This window comes from Linepithema humile, chromosome 5 (assembly GCF_040581485.1).
Source record: "Linepithema humile isolate Giens D197 chromosome 5, Lhum_UNIL_v1.0, whole genome shotgun sequence".
Lineage (NCBI taxonomy): Eukaryota > Metazoa > Arthropoda > Insecta > Hymenoptera > Formicidae > Linepithema > Linepithema humile.
The window spans coordinates 12,060,986-12,076,591 of NC_090132.1; the positions used below are offsets into that span (position 1 = coordinate 12,060,986).

The 15,606-nt window shown below is 39.4% G+C and overlaps 2 protein-coding genes across 2 annotated transcripts in view; one reads left to right on the forward strand and one right to left on the reverse strand.

The window, feature by feature from the left end:
- Positions 1 to 15,606, reverse strand: part of LOC136999858 (odorant receptor 10-like) — a 233,579-nt gene that overhangs the window by 39,484 nt on the left and 178,489 nt on the right. Inside the window, exon 3 of the mRNA XM_067354659.1 lies at positions 10,402 to 10,501. Within this exon, the coding sequence (XP_067210760.1) occupies positions 10,402 to 10,501 (100 nt within the window). The remainder of the gene's footprint in view (positions 1 to 10,401; positions 10,502 to 15,606) is intronic.
- On the forward strand, positions 14,368 to 14,990 carry LOC136999983 (uncharacterized). The gene is given in 2 exon segments (XM_067355372.1): positions 14,368 to 14,581; positions 14,614 to 14,990. Coding segments are annotated over 2 exon segments (591 nt in total).

The window sequence follows — 15,606 nt, forward strand, 5'->3', positions numbered from 1 at the left end:
ACAATACCTGTAACAGTGGCTACGGGAGAAAGATCTTTCTCTAAACTAAAAATAATAAAAAATTATTTAAGATCGACTATGACACAGAAAAAATTGTCCAATTTAAGTATTATTAGTATTGAAAATAAGACAGCAACTGAACTAGATTTAAGTAATATAATAAATTAATTCGCAACAAAAAAAGCACGTAAAGTTAAATTTATATAGATTATATGTTAATATAATCAATTTTAATAACACTAAATGGTTATTAAAAATTCAAAACGTTCATATCTTGCTTATTGCCGTATCGAAGAGATTGAGCGCGATTGCGGCATAATGTATTACGACGTAAGCATTTTTAATATAGAATTCATAAATAAGATAAACTAAATATATATTAATATATATTTTAATATTTGTTTTTAATTTGGCAATTTATTTTACAAATTTATACTCCCTTCGGCGCGATTCTGAATATACATCTTTATGCTAGAATTTTATGCAATCTGTAAAAGTTACAGGAAAATCTAAAAGTTATTTTAATACTTACCTGGATAGATGAAAAATATTATCATAATATTTATATTTCGAATTTTTTTTCCTCTTGTTTTGCATATGATTTACCTGTAACTTTCAGAGATTATACAGTAATCGCTCATTAATTTGATATTTAATATGACAAATATATAATAAAAAAGGGCGGCAGTGTAGAATTCGCACCCGGGCGGCAAATACCCTTGGCGCGGCCCTGGTTAGAATGTACTTGTAGCCGCTGTTAAATCGCGAGTACGGTCTCATCTCGACTACGTCAATCTGCCACAAGTCATCGTATCCTTTTACAACAACAGATCTGCGTTTAAAGGTTCTTCTAGCTGGTGCGTGGAGTTCATTCACAAGCAACCTTTTCTCCAAACTAATATTGTTTTTCATCTCGATTCTTTCAGTTCGTTCTTTATTATTTCATGAAAATGCATATTATTTTTCAAAACACTATGATGATATTTAATCTCTTGATTAATTATTTGCTTCATTTGATTCATCAATTCCGCATTATCCGCAGCAATCTTTCTGTTGGTTTTGGATGTATCCTAATTCATATAAGCCCACAGATCTGTAATTAGCTTTTGCAACGTTGCAAATTTTGTGCGAATGTAAACGTTGCTATCCTTTCTCCAGTTCTGTACAGTAATCTCCAAATTTTGAAGTTTTAAAAGCACTTCCCGTTTGAAATTTTCGCAAAAAAAACGATTTTTATTTATACGATTGTCCATGTCATCACTAATAGTCTTGAAGCGATGATCTAAGTGTAGCTTGTTCAAAGCATTGCTATCGGCTTTGGAGCTGGCGAGACGTCTAATTTTACGTGACTTAGCATGAAAACTTTACCATCCACGCAGAGACAATTTTCTCGTACATAATTTCTAAAGACTCCACAGCTCCATCGAGCTTCTTCTCTCTTTGCGTCGTTTTTTACAAGCTGTATTCCAAACTTGTTGATAAACATTCCTGCAGCGTTGCACAAGCGATACTGGCATTAGTTGAAAGCTGATGGACAATTTATAATCAAACCCGCTTCACGCAGTTCCTCGATTATTGATAGAAACTCGTTGTCGTGAGCGTTGTTTCCCGCCTGACGGGAGGCGTCTAATAATCGAAGACGATCGACCAATTTATTCGGATCATCCTAGTGCACATAATCGACCGCGTTGTTGATCACGGTCATGGTCTGCGGTGTAACGTTTCGTCTCGTGCTACACTCGGGTAACGCGATATTGTGACGAGTCATCTCCACCTCTCTTGTTGAGACACATTAGAAGTGCAATGATATTTTTATACTTGTATCCTTTATTTCCCAAAACCGGTAAAAGCATGTTATGACCGCGTGAGCATTGATCGCCAAAAGTATGCTCTTGTATTTTTGTTTGTTATCCTCCGTATATATCGCAACGTCAGGAATTCTTTTGAATATTAATTTAAACAGACCGGGTGTACCCGCGTATATCACACTGTCCACAATTATGTTATCATTTTTATTGATGTCAAAGCGCTTGTCTCCAAGCAGCGTACCTCATTGTTAAAGTACACTCCGTAAACTTGATCCGTCTTCTTATCATCGCTCAAGAGCGCTCCGAGGTACTCTTGCCCCAGCTTAGTTGACCGTACAACGCTTCCCGGCCATCGAACGTTTGCATCGTCCGTCTCATAGATGTTACAAAAGAGGGGTTGGTCGTTTCGAACACGCTTTCAGTCGATAAATTTGTTGCCATTGGTGATTTAAATGTCAATTTTCGCGATTGGAGAGAAGTCGAGGTCCGTGTCGGTGACGTCAATAGAGTACTTGATCACATCCGCTTGCTCTTTTTCTCGCTTCCGTTTGTTGTTGTTCGATTCATCCATTACCTCAATATCGAGACTTGGTGCTACTGTCTCATCCGTGATAACTGAATCATCGTCACCGCCAATGTTCTCGGCGATTTGTTTCAACGGTTCGACGATTGGTTTAAAATGCTTCTCCGAATCTACCTCTTCCACCATCCTTCCAGTCTTCAACGCCTGATGCTTCTTGCGGATTGATTCGCTCGTACAAGCAATCTTCTTTGCTAACCTTTTCCGCTCCTCGATATCTTTTGTGTCGAGCGTCATCATCGACGTTTCGAGAACAACTAACCACTTTGTGGTACCGCAAACTCGTTAAAACCACGTCTGTATTGTCCATCGTCAAGCGCACTATCCTTGTCTATTACAAGGAAGCCGTACTTGTGTTGCCAACATGCGCGACACAATGTACTGAAATTTTCGTACGTTATGTCCGTATCTACATGTTTGTTATAGACATGTTTACGGTTGGTACCGTCCTGCTTGAATAGGATCAACAGGTTCGCGTTGTCGCGTACAAGATGTTTAGGGGTATCTTCGCGTACGTTTGACACAGATAGAAGCAATCGACTTTGGAATATCGACCCATTGCAAAGTATTCCCGTATCGCATTCTGCTTATCGCAGGCTATGTCATAAAAAATAAATATAGAATTTGATAGCGCCTTGCTCGGAGGTATCACAGTATAATTATCCGAGAATGTAAAGTAAGCGATATAATCAATCAATCCGAACAATCTTTCGAGATACTGATATTTTGGCTGATGTAACAATTTTGAGTACACGTACACGTTTTCAAAGCACACACCGTGTGGACTTTCCAACAGACTCAACATTATGTTTGTTTTACTGCAATTCAAGGGGCCGCAAATGATACCGCATATCGTGTTTGGTAGCATTCGACCGTGTCTGGATGCACAAGCCCCTCCCACCCGCATCTTATCGTCCATGTTTTTTACACGAATCGTATACGGTTGTCGGACAAACTTCATTTTTACTGGTTGACGTTTGACGGGTACCAGCTATTTATAGGTGCGCGCGGTTCAAACATTCTTCAGTTAGAAAAATGTTTTTCGTACTGGCGGACGATATTTTACTTTTAACGGCCGAGGAGTTGCGATTTATACCGAAAGTGATTCTTCTGCTAGAATTTGATCGGTACGTGGAGCAACTGTGGCAGAAACTTCCTGAACATTTAACGGAGGATCCGGAAGTGCAAGGTTATCGTCAGTGTCTCAAGCATTACAATCAACAAGGCAATCACATCGACGGACCCGTGCCGTATGTTAAAGATTGCACTTTATGCAATTCATGAATCGCGCGATAAACGCGCTTTCGTTCAAACTGCACATACCTGGCTATCAATTTTGCGATCCGGAAACTCGTCTGCGGAAACTGCTCGAGCGAAAGGATCGAGGAATCAATCCGCTGGACGCGGCGTGTTGCGATTACGACATTACGTACTCGCGTAGCGACAAACTAGCGGACCGACACGTCGCCGATCACGTTCTCGCCGATAGAGCGCGGAAACGTATCATTGCTAAGGACTCGACTCTCGGAGAGAAGGCCGCTGCTACCGCTGTTTGGGCGGCGATAAAAGCAAAGACAAAATTGGGCATGGAAATGGCAGAGGAAAATGAAGAAAAAAGTGAAAAAGCGACTGCTCCCGGTAGCGAAACACGACAGCTATCTTGCCATTGTTATCGCTTCTTGTGTGTTATCGGTTCGCTGGCCGGTGGAGCGGCAGGTGTCGCAAAAGCGGTGAATGACGCCAAAGCTGCGCAGCGACAACTCGAAGAAACGCAACGTCACAATCGCGCTATGGAAGGACGCGAACTTTATCTCGTTCCGTACAAACAAAACAAAGGAATCTCGCAGAAGAAAAAAAAACGCCGAAAATAAAATAAAGATGCCCACGGGTGTCACCAGCAATTTACAGTTGATACAAATGGTGAAACGTATGCAAATACCGTATTTTCGAGGCGTCTACATGCGTAACGCTTTACCACACAATATCGAAACGAGAGTGGTATCGTAAAATTGGACGATGCCGATGGACCAGGCACGCATTGGGTGGCGTACGCCAAGAGAGGCCATCGCGCCATGTACTTTGACAGTTTTGGTAATTTGTGACCACCGAAGGAAATTGTACGCTATCTCGGCACCGATACAACAATAACATACAATTACACGGCCTCTCAGACGTACAATCAAACAATTTGCGGACAATTGTGTCTATTGTTCTTCCGACAAATAGATTTAAGAATCGACCTATCGTCAATCGTCGCCAGAATCATGTCGCTGACGCTCACATTTAGCGACAAGAGCAGCCTTCTCACGGTGGACTATTTTCCACTGATAGATTTGAACGATGGAGAATTTGAACTCGGCTTAATCACATTGAAGACCTACAATACGATACCAAACGTGACGTTGACAAATAACAAATTTTACTTTGACGATAATGACGAGAAAATTACAATTCCCGAAGGACGAATCTCCCGTTGGAAGAATCGTTTAAGTGATTTTGGGGATGGTTTTTCGGGTATAAGAGTGTCTTCCAACGCATGTATCGAATCGGTCTCTTTTGCATGTCGTGTGAGGGTTTCGGAACTTTCTCCATGCAGAATGAAAAGAGCGACAAATCATTTTTAGCTTGGCTAGAATTGTTTGATATGTGTCGGGGGAGCCTGTAACCCCTAGACACCGCGTCCCCAGGTGGCGGATAGGGGAGTGCTCGCCAGGCTTGCCTGGAGGGTAGAGATGAAATAAAATAGTCTCCGTGGACCAACAGGTAGTTACCAACCCGCTCGGCAAGCGTGGTGACTTAATGCCAACTCTTTCCATACATGAAATGTCGGATTCTAAAACAAAACTACCTCAGGCGAGTAGAGCGCAAAGCTCAGAATCTCGCACTGATTCGTCAGTCTGCCTCAAGGATTCTGGGGGAGGCACAAATTCGATGAAAACAATGAAAGACCTGAAGAAGAAGAAGAAACTCCAACTTCTACTTGCGACATATAACATTCGTACCATGCGATTGAATGACCATCTCGAGGGACTGGAGCAAGAGCTGCAACAGATCAAATGGAGCATACTAGGGATCTGCGAAACACGTTTAAAGGGAGAAACCACAACGGTGCTCAAATCAGGACATATGATATTCCAGAACAACACAAACGTTAATTCACATATCGGGGGAGTGGCAATCATGGTGCACAGGGACCTAAAACACCTGGTCAGCAAAACATGCGCCATCTCAGAGAGGGTGATCTATATCACGGTCAAATTAAATGACCGATACTCCCTGCAGGTGATCCAGGCCTACGCACCGACTAGCGCTGCTGGAAACAAGGAGGCCGAGCAGTTCTACGAAGACGTGACCGCCGCGAAGAGCGCGGAGAAGGCTAAGTTTGTTGTCGTGATGGGAGACTTCAACGCAAAAATTGGTCACAAGGAAACGGCAGACCCAGCAAACGTGGGACCGTTCGGCCTGGGTACCAGGAACGGGCGGGGCCGGATGCTACTGGACTACCTGAGCACAGAAGGTCTATTCTGCATGAACACCCACTTTAAGAAACCACCCCAAAAGAAATGGACATGGAAAAGCCCAAACAACAGGGTGAAAAATGAGATCGATTACATCCTCACCAACAACAAAGGGATTTGCACTGATGTCAATGTCCTCAACCGATTTAGTACTGGCAGCGACCACAGGCTAGTAAGAGCGAAAATCAGCATCGACACTAAGCTGGAGAGGCGAAAACTAATAAAGAGCCATGTATTCCTAACTTTAACAGAACTAGAGCAAAGGCAAGTCAAATATCAGGAAACCATCCAGGCGAAGGTGGAACCAATGGAAACCCTACGACACATGGACTTGGACGAACTATCTGGGAAGATCACTAACAGCGTTCAAGTAGCGACGAAAAGAGTATGCACCCGAACCAAAACAAAAAACAATAAGGTGAGTAAGCTGAGTGCCAATACGATGGCCCTTCTAGAGAAGCGACGGCAAACAGACAGGAACACGGATAGATACGAAACCCTCAACAAGACCATACGGAAAGAAATTCGAAAGGACCTGAAAAACCATAACACCCAACTGGTTCACCGTGCAATTGCCGATAATACTAACATGCGAGTCCTGCGATCCAGGATGGCTCGGGGGAAAACACAAATCTCCAAAATGAAAAACGAACAGGAAAAAATCGTCACAAATAAAACGGACATAATAGAAATCGTCGAGAACTTCTACCGCAAACTATACAGCACGACAGTTCCAAAGCCGGACCGCATAGGAAATGAGAAAAGGCAAAACATCTTAAATGTGGGTTCTGAGGAAATACCAGAAATTGACAGAAATGAACTGCGAACTGCGTTGAAGAAGATGAAGAACAGAAAGGTACCCGGAGAAGACAGAATGAGGAGTGAAATGCTCAAGATGGGAGGAGAATCGCTGGAAGAGGCATTACTCATCTTCTTAAACAAATGCCTGCAGGAGCAACAGATTTCAACCACGTGGAGGAATGCTGAAATTATCCTGCTGTTCAAAAAAGGCGACTGCGTGAAGGTGGAAAACTACCGACCGATCAGCTTATTATCCACCTTCTACAAACTGCTAACAAGAATAGTCACAGACCGCCTGGCCAACAAATTCGACTTCTATCAACCAGTCGAACAGGCGGGGTTTCGAAGAGGCTATAGCACAATAGACCACCTTCACGTCATGCATGTGCTAATCGAGAAGGCAGCAGAGTACAACTTTCCTTTGCATCTGGCCTTCATAGATTATGAAAAAGCGTTCGACTCCATCGAGATATTGGGTGTTTACGATAATTCAAGTTCAAGTTTGTTTCACGAGAGCCGAAAAATGAGATAGACATAATCATCTAGAACCTTTATGATTCATGACAACTCGACGCTGTCTTGTATTGCTTGAGTTATATTCATTGAATTTATTGAGTTTATTGAGCAAATTTTATTGTAATAGAAAAATGTCATTTATTATTATTATTAATTATATTATTATTAATTTATTAAAGAGGTATACCAACATACATACCAACATTATTTGTTTTTTTCATAGACTGATTTGCAGTTGACATTTTTCTATTACAATAAAATTTGCTCAATAAACTCAACAAATTCAATTAATTTAACTCAAGCAATACAAGACAGCGTCGAGTTGTCATGAATCATAAAGGTTCTAGATGGTTATGTCTATCTCATTTTTCGGTCCTAGTGAAACTAACTCGAACTTGAATTATCGTAAACATCCATGGGCAATACTAGGGGCAATGGATAAGGCGAGAATCGATTCGCAATACTCCAACCTTATCCAACACATCTACGCCAATGCAACACTCCGGGTCAAGCTGGAAGAAGACATGGTGACGGAGAAGATCCCGATGGAGAGAGGCGTTCGACAGGGAGACACGATATCTCCCAAGCTATTCACCTTAGCACTGGAGGACATCTTTAAGAATCTGTCCTGGGAGGGGAAGGGAATCAATATCGACGGCACCTATCTAAACCATCTGAGATTCGCTGATGACATCGTGCTGATAAGCAACAACCCAGAGGAGCTGAAGGATATGCTGGAGCAACTCCACAAAGTATCAGCAAAGGTAGGTCTAAAGATGAACCTACAAAAAACAAAGATCTTGAGCCCGGACGCTCCACAAATTTCGGTTGAGAATCAGATGCTGGAAGTCGTAAAACACTACATCTACCTTGGTCACAGTATCAAACTGGGCAAAGAAATCCAAACCTCCGAAATAACAAGAAGGATAAGACTAACATGGGCAGCGTTTGGGAAACTCGGCTTCATCCTCAAAAACGCGGCTATACCCATCAACCTGAAACGGAAAGTGTACGAATCCTGCGTACTACCGATAACAACATATGGCCTGGAAACCACCGTGCTCACGCAAAAAAGTGCTAGTAGACTAAGGACAAGCCAAAGAGCCATGGAAAGGACAATGCTGGGGATCAGTCTCAGAGACAGAGTGCGCAACGTGGAGATCCGAAGGCGCACTAAGATCACAGATGTAGTGGCGCGGATTGCTAGCCTGAAATGGCGATGGGCAGGACACGTCGCAAGACTGGACGACACGAGGTGGCCGAAAAAGATCGTACAATGGAGACCCTGGACAACAAGTCGGAATGTAGGAAGACCGCAGCGGAGATGGCTGGATGACATCAAGAAGACTGGGGAGAAAAATTGGCTACAAGTAGCGTCAAACAGAACGATATGGAAAGATCGAGAAGAGGCCTACATCCAGGAGTGGATGGAGACAGGCTGAGAGAGAGAGAGAATTGTTTGAGTGATTTTGGGGGTAGTTTTTCGGGTATAAGGGTGTCTTCCGATCATGTATCGGATCGGTCTCTTTTGTACTTTGTTTGTTAATCTCGAAACTTCCTCCCTGCAAAAGGACAAGAGCGACAAATCATTTTAAAAAAATCGCTCTAGGAACGTTTCAAACTTTAACAGCTCAGAAAATTGCATTTTTTATGGTCTTTTTTCTATTTTTCCGTACTTTCCCCGCTGTCTAGAGGAAAACGGACTTTACCACGTGATTCTACGGTATAAAATCTATAAGAAACCATTTGTAGTTTTGGTTCCACACCATGGGCAAAAATAGACCTATTTTTAACATCCTCCTTTAATATTTGGGGCTCCGACGGCCATCAAAAAGGAGAAAATCAAACGCGGAGTTGAATCCCAAGAACCTGTGTAGTACAGTCAAACACGGGGGCGGTCATGTAATGGTTTAGGGGTGCATCAGTTATCAAGGTATTGGTAAACTACACATTTTTACAGGAACGATGGACAAGATAATGTATTTAGACATTTTGAAAAAGAATTTAAAGCAAAGTGCTCAGGAGATGGGGATTCCAGACAATTTCCACTTTTATCAGGACAACGACCCTAAGCATACATCTAGATTAATACAGGAATGATTGTTGTATAATTGTCCAAAAATATTGAAAACTCCACCTCAGTCCCCCGACTCCAATAAGATGGTGTGGAATATGTTAGATATTAAAATACGCAAACATTCTATTACAAGCAAAACTGAGTTGTAAAATAGATTACAAGAGGAATGGCAAAAAATAGACAGCAATTATTTAAAAAAAATAGTAGAATCGATGCCAAAAAGACTTGCCGAAGTTATAAAACAAAAAGGGTATCCCACTAAGTATTAATTTTATTAAAATAATTTCTACAAAATAAGCGAATAATTTTGTGACGTGAAAACGTGTAAAGAATTGTTATAACCTGTTTTTCTGTAATTATAAACCACAATGTTTCAAATTTTTTTTACGATTCTGTTATATTGAACTGTAAATTATGTATTTCCAAATAAAAAAATTTCAAAAAGTCCTTTGTTGTCTCATTATTTCATTCATCTTTGTTGCATTCTCGACTGAGCGAATAATTTTGTGACTCACTGTAGCTTCAAACACTGTAAAAACGTGAAATTATGTATTTTGTTTTGTTAATGTAGCATTAAATATTTTCATCTCGTAAATGCATTCGATCATTTAATTAAATAAAACTTTAAGTTGTCTCTATTAAAGATCACACAAGATTTCGTCCCAGTAATTGAAATCGCTATCTCAGATCTAAAAGAGAACTACCGAGCGGTATTTTGCAAAAACGGAATAAAATCGACCTTCTCGGACATTGACTCGTTTTCAGGAATAAACAAATCGTTCGGTTACAGAATCAGATTCTTAAAATTTTGACCTGTAAGTCACCGTAGTTATGGCCCAACCGCCCTTCTCCAGATAAGGACGCAACATATAAATAAATGTTCTCTCTAACTAGTTCTCAATTAGTAGCGTTAGTAGTATTACTGTCATAATGTTAGTCCAGAAACTTAATTGTCACACCGTGTATGCCAAAGTAAAAGTATAATTATTTATTTTTACTTTAAAAAATAGTTTTAATCGCAATTTAAACACATAAATAAATAACAAATATGTTAGTGAATAAAACATATATGAGTATAAAAAATTGTTGAAAAGCGCTTACAATAATTAATGGAAAGAGACTACAAACTGCAGCTGTCCCCATAGTAAAATTGAGCTTTAAAATTAAATATTGTATCGCATCTTGGGTTAGATCAACGAACCTATCATTTTAAAAATAATTAAAATAATGTAAAAACAAATAATGTAATTTATCTGATTTTTTTTATTATAAATTAAGATAAATATATTTAATACATTAAGATAAATAAATTTAAATAAATATACTCTTTAAGAAATTAACTGCTTATTTGACCGTGAAAAAAACAATTTTTATACAGCTGTAATTTTTTAACAAAAATTCATAACTTTCTAAAAGAAAATTTTAAAACTATAAATCTCTACTTTCAAATACATTTAACCAAATTCTATTATTTTATCTTTTTTTATCTGATTTAAATTTACAAACAAAGAAGAGCCCGACAAAATAAAAATGTTTTGCTTGATTTTACGAGCATGCATAGCGGCAGAAAAATCCGAGAAAAGTTTTAAAGAAAAGATGCAGCATGCATCGTTACGGCTACGGACCGAACATCGTCCATAGCCAATAAGGGCGCATCGAGCGCCGATAAACTTTATCATAAACACCGGCGGTCAGTGATGCCAATTCGAGCTCGCTGGCACCATGGGTACCGTAGTGGAGGGGATACCCACACAAGCGAGACCGCTGACGTCACGCGTCTGTGTGCGCTCGACCAAGGCCGCGGTCCGATTCACGTTCACAGCGCTATCAGTACACTAACGATTGGTCCAATTCACGCTCGCAGTGCCTTCGTGGACATAATGACATCATAGCACGTCATAGTTTTATGACGCGCACAGTGCTCATGGTACCCCTAGTTGAAAGGTGAGGCACTGTGAGCATCATGGCTGATTATGGTTGTGTGACGTCAGACATGCTACACGTGCTACACATTAATTTATTTATTATTTTATTTATTAGTCGTCGCGTTAAAAACAATAATGTCAAATCAGTTAATCTCCGTCCCTGTCTTTATAGAAGATACAGGTGAAACTGTGACCTTAAAACTTTCGCCACAAGATGCTGCAAAGGTTATGTTTTTTATCACTGTGTACAAAACAAATTTACGAGCTTATGACTGGTCCGAACAAAGCACCAATGCTTGCGTGCTTTCTCATTCGAACCGACCATTAATGCCGTGAGCGTTAGTAGTGCTGAAAACATGATTTGGACCGCGGCCCAAGCCGGCTACAAAGTGACGTTGCGCGCTTGTTGCGTATGGCAGCGTGAAATGTTTTTTCCAGCTTGCATTTACAGCTTTGTAAAAATAATATTATATTGATATAAATAAAATCTCGTTACAATCAACATTTGAATTATTTGAATTATTAATAGGAGTATAAATTATTAATAAGAGTTTATGGCGATAAAAATAAGCTTTTATAATATTAAAGAACATTTTATATATATAATGTATATTATTAATTTACTAATTTTTATTTTATAAATTAACTCAAAAATTAAATTTTATAGATAATCTTTAAGTATTAGATTCATATTAATGTTATATGTCATTTTATGAAGTATTTGTAAATGTGTCATAAAAGGTGAAAATTCTCATGCGTCGCGATCAACATGCAGTTAACAGCGCAATTAGCCGAATAAGCTGACAATAAAACGTTTTTTCGTTTCTCGGAAATAAAGTCTCACGCATTTTTCGATTACTTTCATCACAAAACTTTCCTACTGATTATGAGTTTTTTTAATACTTTAATGTGAAATGTTTTCACAATAATTCTATTTATTTTCTATCTATCTATCAATCTGTCTATTGCAAGATCTGTCTATCTTATTTTGTTAAATAATTATAAATTATGGAAGTGGTCTTCTACACTACCTATGAGGTGCCACTAATAGCGCGTTCGGTTTTTTAACGTGGACCTTCGCCTGTAGCCCTATTATACCACATTTTATTATTAAATACTACTATTATATATACATCTATTATTTATAGCTGTGATCTGACATACACAATGCCAGACATAATATTCTAATGCAAAAGATATCATGCCTCTAACAGGCATGATATCCTATACATTTATAAATACGGTCTGACATACATAATGCCAGATATAATGTTTTAATGCAAAAGATATCATGCCTCTAACAGGCATGATATCCTATACATTTATAGATGTGGTCTGACATACACAATGCCAGACATAATGTACAAATTACAAATATATATAAATACAAATACAAATAAATATATTATAAGAATATATATATATATATATATCCTGTATATATATATATATATACAGGATTTTTCATTTTAATCTAACCAGGCGAATATTTCAAACGCTGTTGAGTTTAAAGAAAAATGATTCAGACAAAAGTTGTAGGGTTCAGAGGGGGACACAAGATGGTGGGCTTGAGTTTTTGATGAAGGTAAAATTGAAGGTCATACAAAGGTCAACTTTGTTTTTTTAAATGAAATGTAGTATTTTTCATTGCATATTCTGATAGAACATAAAATTCTGCATTAAAATTGTCTGACACGTTTTTTATGAAAATCCATAATTTTTGAGGAAATTTAGCAATTAAAGAAAAAATGTTTGTTTTTTGTAAAGAGAATCATGCATCAATTTGTACATGTTTATGAACATTTCTCGTTCTTAGAGTTACCCGGAATCAACGGCATGGACGTGACGAAAATCTGATTCCATCGGGGTGCTTGATTTACGTGAGTCCCCTTGCCTCTCACTTTCGAGATGCTTAATTTACGTGAGTCCCCTTGCCTCTCACTTTCGGGGTGCTTGATTACAGTGAGTCCCCTCGCCTCTCACTACGTATCAGACTAACATTACAGGAGATGTTCAAAAACGTCTCCTTCAACGGCTAGGCACATGCGCAATCGACGCTGAAGTGAAAGCGTCGTTCTTCGTAACATTTCTTTAGGAATTAGTGCCATTGCATTACGTATGCGATTCTGCATGTCATCGGAAGTTGTTGGCTCTGTAACAAAAAGAATCCCTTTCACGTAACCCCATAAAAAATAATCGCACGGTGTTAAGTCTGGTGAATTCGGTGGCCAGCGAATGAAACCATTTCTGCCTATCCAACGTTGAAAAAACCTTTCATTTAAATAATCGCGGACAACATCCGCACAGTGTGCCGGGGCGCCATCGTGTTGGAACCACATGCCTCTGAGAGTTTACAAATTGATGTCTTCCATCAACTCTTCCAGATAGTACGAACAAAAATGAACGATGACGTCCGCGTAAAAAAATTAAATTAGCGACCAAGTTGGCGGCCAATCTCAACTTAGTCGCGTTGATCGAATGATTAATGTTAGTCTGATGTAATGATGTAATGTAATGTCATTTTTGTTCGTACTTCCATTATTGCATTCTTACATCGTATCGCGTTTATCCTTAGGCAACATTTCATTCATTACAAAAGAAAGAAGTATCGGATGATTACTTACATGATTTGAAAGAATTACTCATATGCTTCAATAAATGTCACCGTATGAGATACATCTTAAGTTGTTTTTACGAGAACGTAGCATTGCAACAATGACTGATTATCTACCCACAGAAATTGTAGATATAATAATTGAATATGGCAGAAGTAATGAGAATGCTAGAGAATGTGCTCGTCTTTATGCGCTTCGATTTTCAAATTGTCGACATCCTTCTCGTCAAACAATTTCAAATCTTATCGCTAGAGCACGTGATGGTCGATTGAGACGTCAACGAAAGAAAAAAGATCGCACAGAGGAAACCGTGTTGAATATCGCTATTTTGGGGATGGTCGCATTCAAACCGCATGTAAGTCAGCGCAGAATCAGTCTCGAATTGCACACCTCTCTTTCTACGGTAAACCGAGTTTTAAGGGCGAATCACTTCCACCCGTATCACATTGAAAGGCATCAGGCTTTGACTGATGATCAGAAAGGGGTACGCGTTCAATTTTGTCGGTGGGCTTTGCAAAGACTGGAAGATGTTTTTTGACAGGATGCTTTTTAGCGATGAGGCCTCATTCCACAATAACGGAGATTTCAATCGCCACAACTGCCATTACTATTCAAATGTTAATCCGTTTTTGTTACGTCGCGTAGACAATCAGCACCAATGGAGAGTCAATGCTTGGTGCGGAATATTGGATGGGCAAATTGTTGGACACACTTTTTTAATGCCAATTTAAATGGAGCGATGTACCTGCAGTTTTTGCAAACTGATCTGGAAGAGTTGATGGAAGACATCAATTTGCAAACTCTCAGAGGCATGTGGTTCCAACACGATGGCGCCCCGGCACACTGTGCGGGTGTTGTCCGCGATTATTTAAATGAGAGGTTTTTTCATCGTTGGATAGGCAGAAATGGTTTCATTCGCTGGCCACCGAATTCACCAGACTTAACACCGTGCGATTATTTTTTATGGGGTTACGTGAAAGGGATTCTTTTTGCTACAGAGCCAACAACTCCCGATGACATGCAGAATTGCATACGTAATGCAATGGCACTAATTCCTGAAGAAATGTTACGAAGAACGACGCTTTTACTTCAGCGTCGATTGCGCATGTGCCTAGCCGTTAAAGGAGACGTTTTTGAACATCTCTTGTAATGTTAGTCTGATACGTAGTGAGAGGCGAGGGGACTCACTGTAATCAAGCACCCCGAAAGTGAGAGGCAAAGGGACTCACGTAAATCAAGCACCCCGATGGAATCAGATTTTCGTCACGTCCATGCCGTTGATTCTGGGTAACTCTAAGAACGAGAAATGTTCATGAACATGTACAAATTGATGCATGATTCTCTTTACGAAAAACAAACATTTTTTCTTTAATTGCTAAATTTCCTCAAAAATTATGGATTTTCATAATAAACGTGTCAGACAATTTTAATGCAGAATTTTATGTTCTATCAGAATATGCAATGAAAAATACTACATTTCATTTAAAAAAACGAAGTTGACCTTTGTATGACCTTCAATTTTACCTTCATCAAAAACTCAAGCCCACCAACTTGTGTCCCTCTCCGAACCCTACAACTTTTGTCTGAAACATTTTTCTCTAAACTCAACAACGTTTGAAATATTCGCCTGGTTAGATTAAAATGAAACACTCTATATATACAGGGTGTCCCAGACTTACCGTATCATCAGTTAATGGCAGATTCCTGAGGTCATTTGGAGACAAAAATCTTAATACCAAAATGTCGAGGCTACTATAGTATTTGAA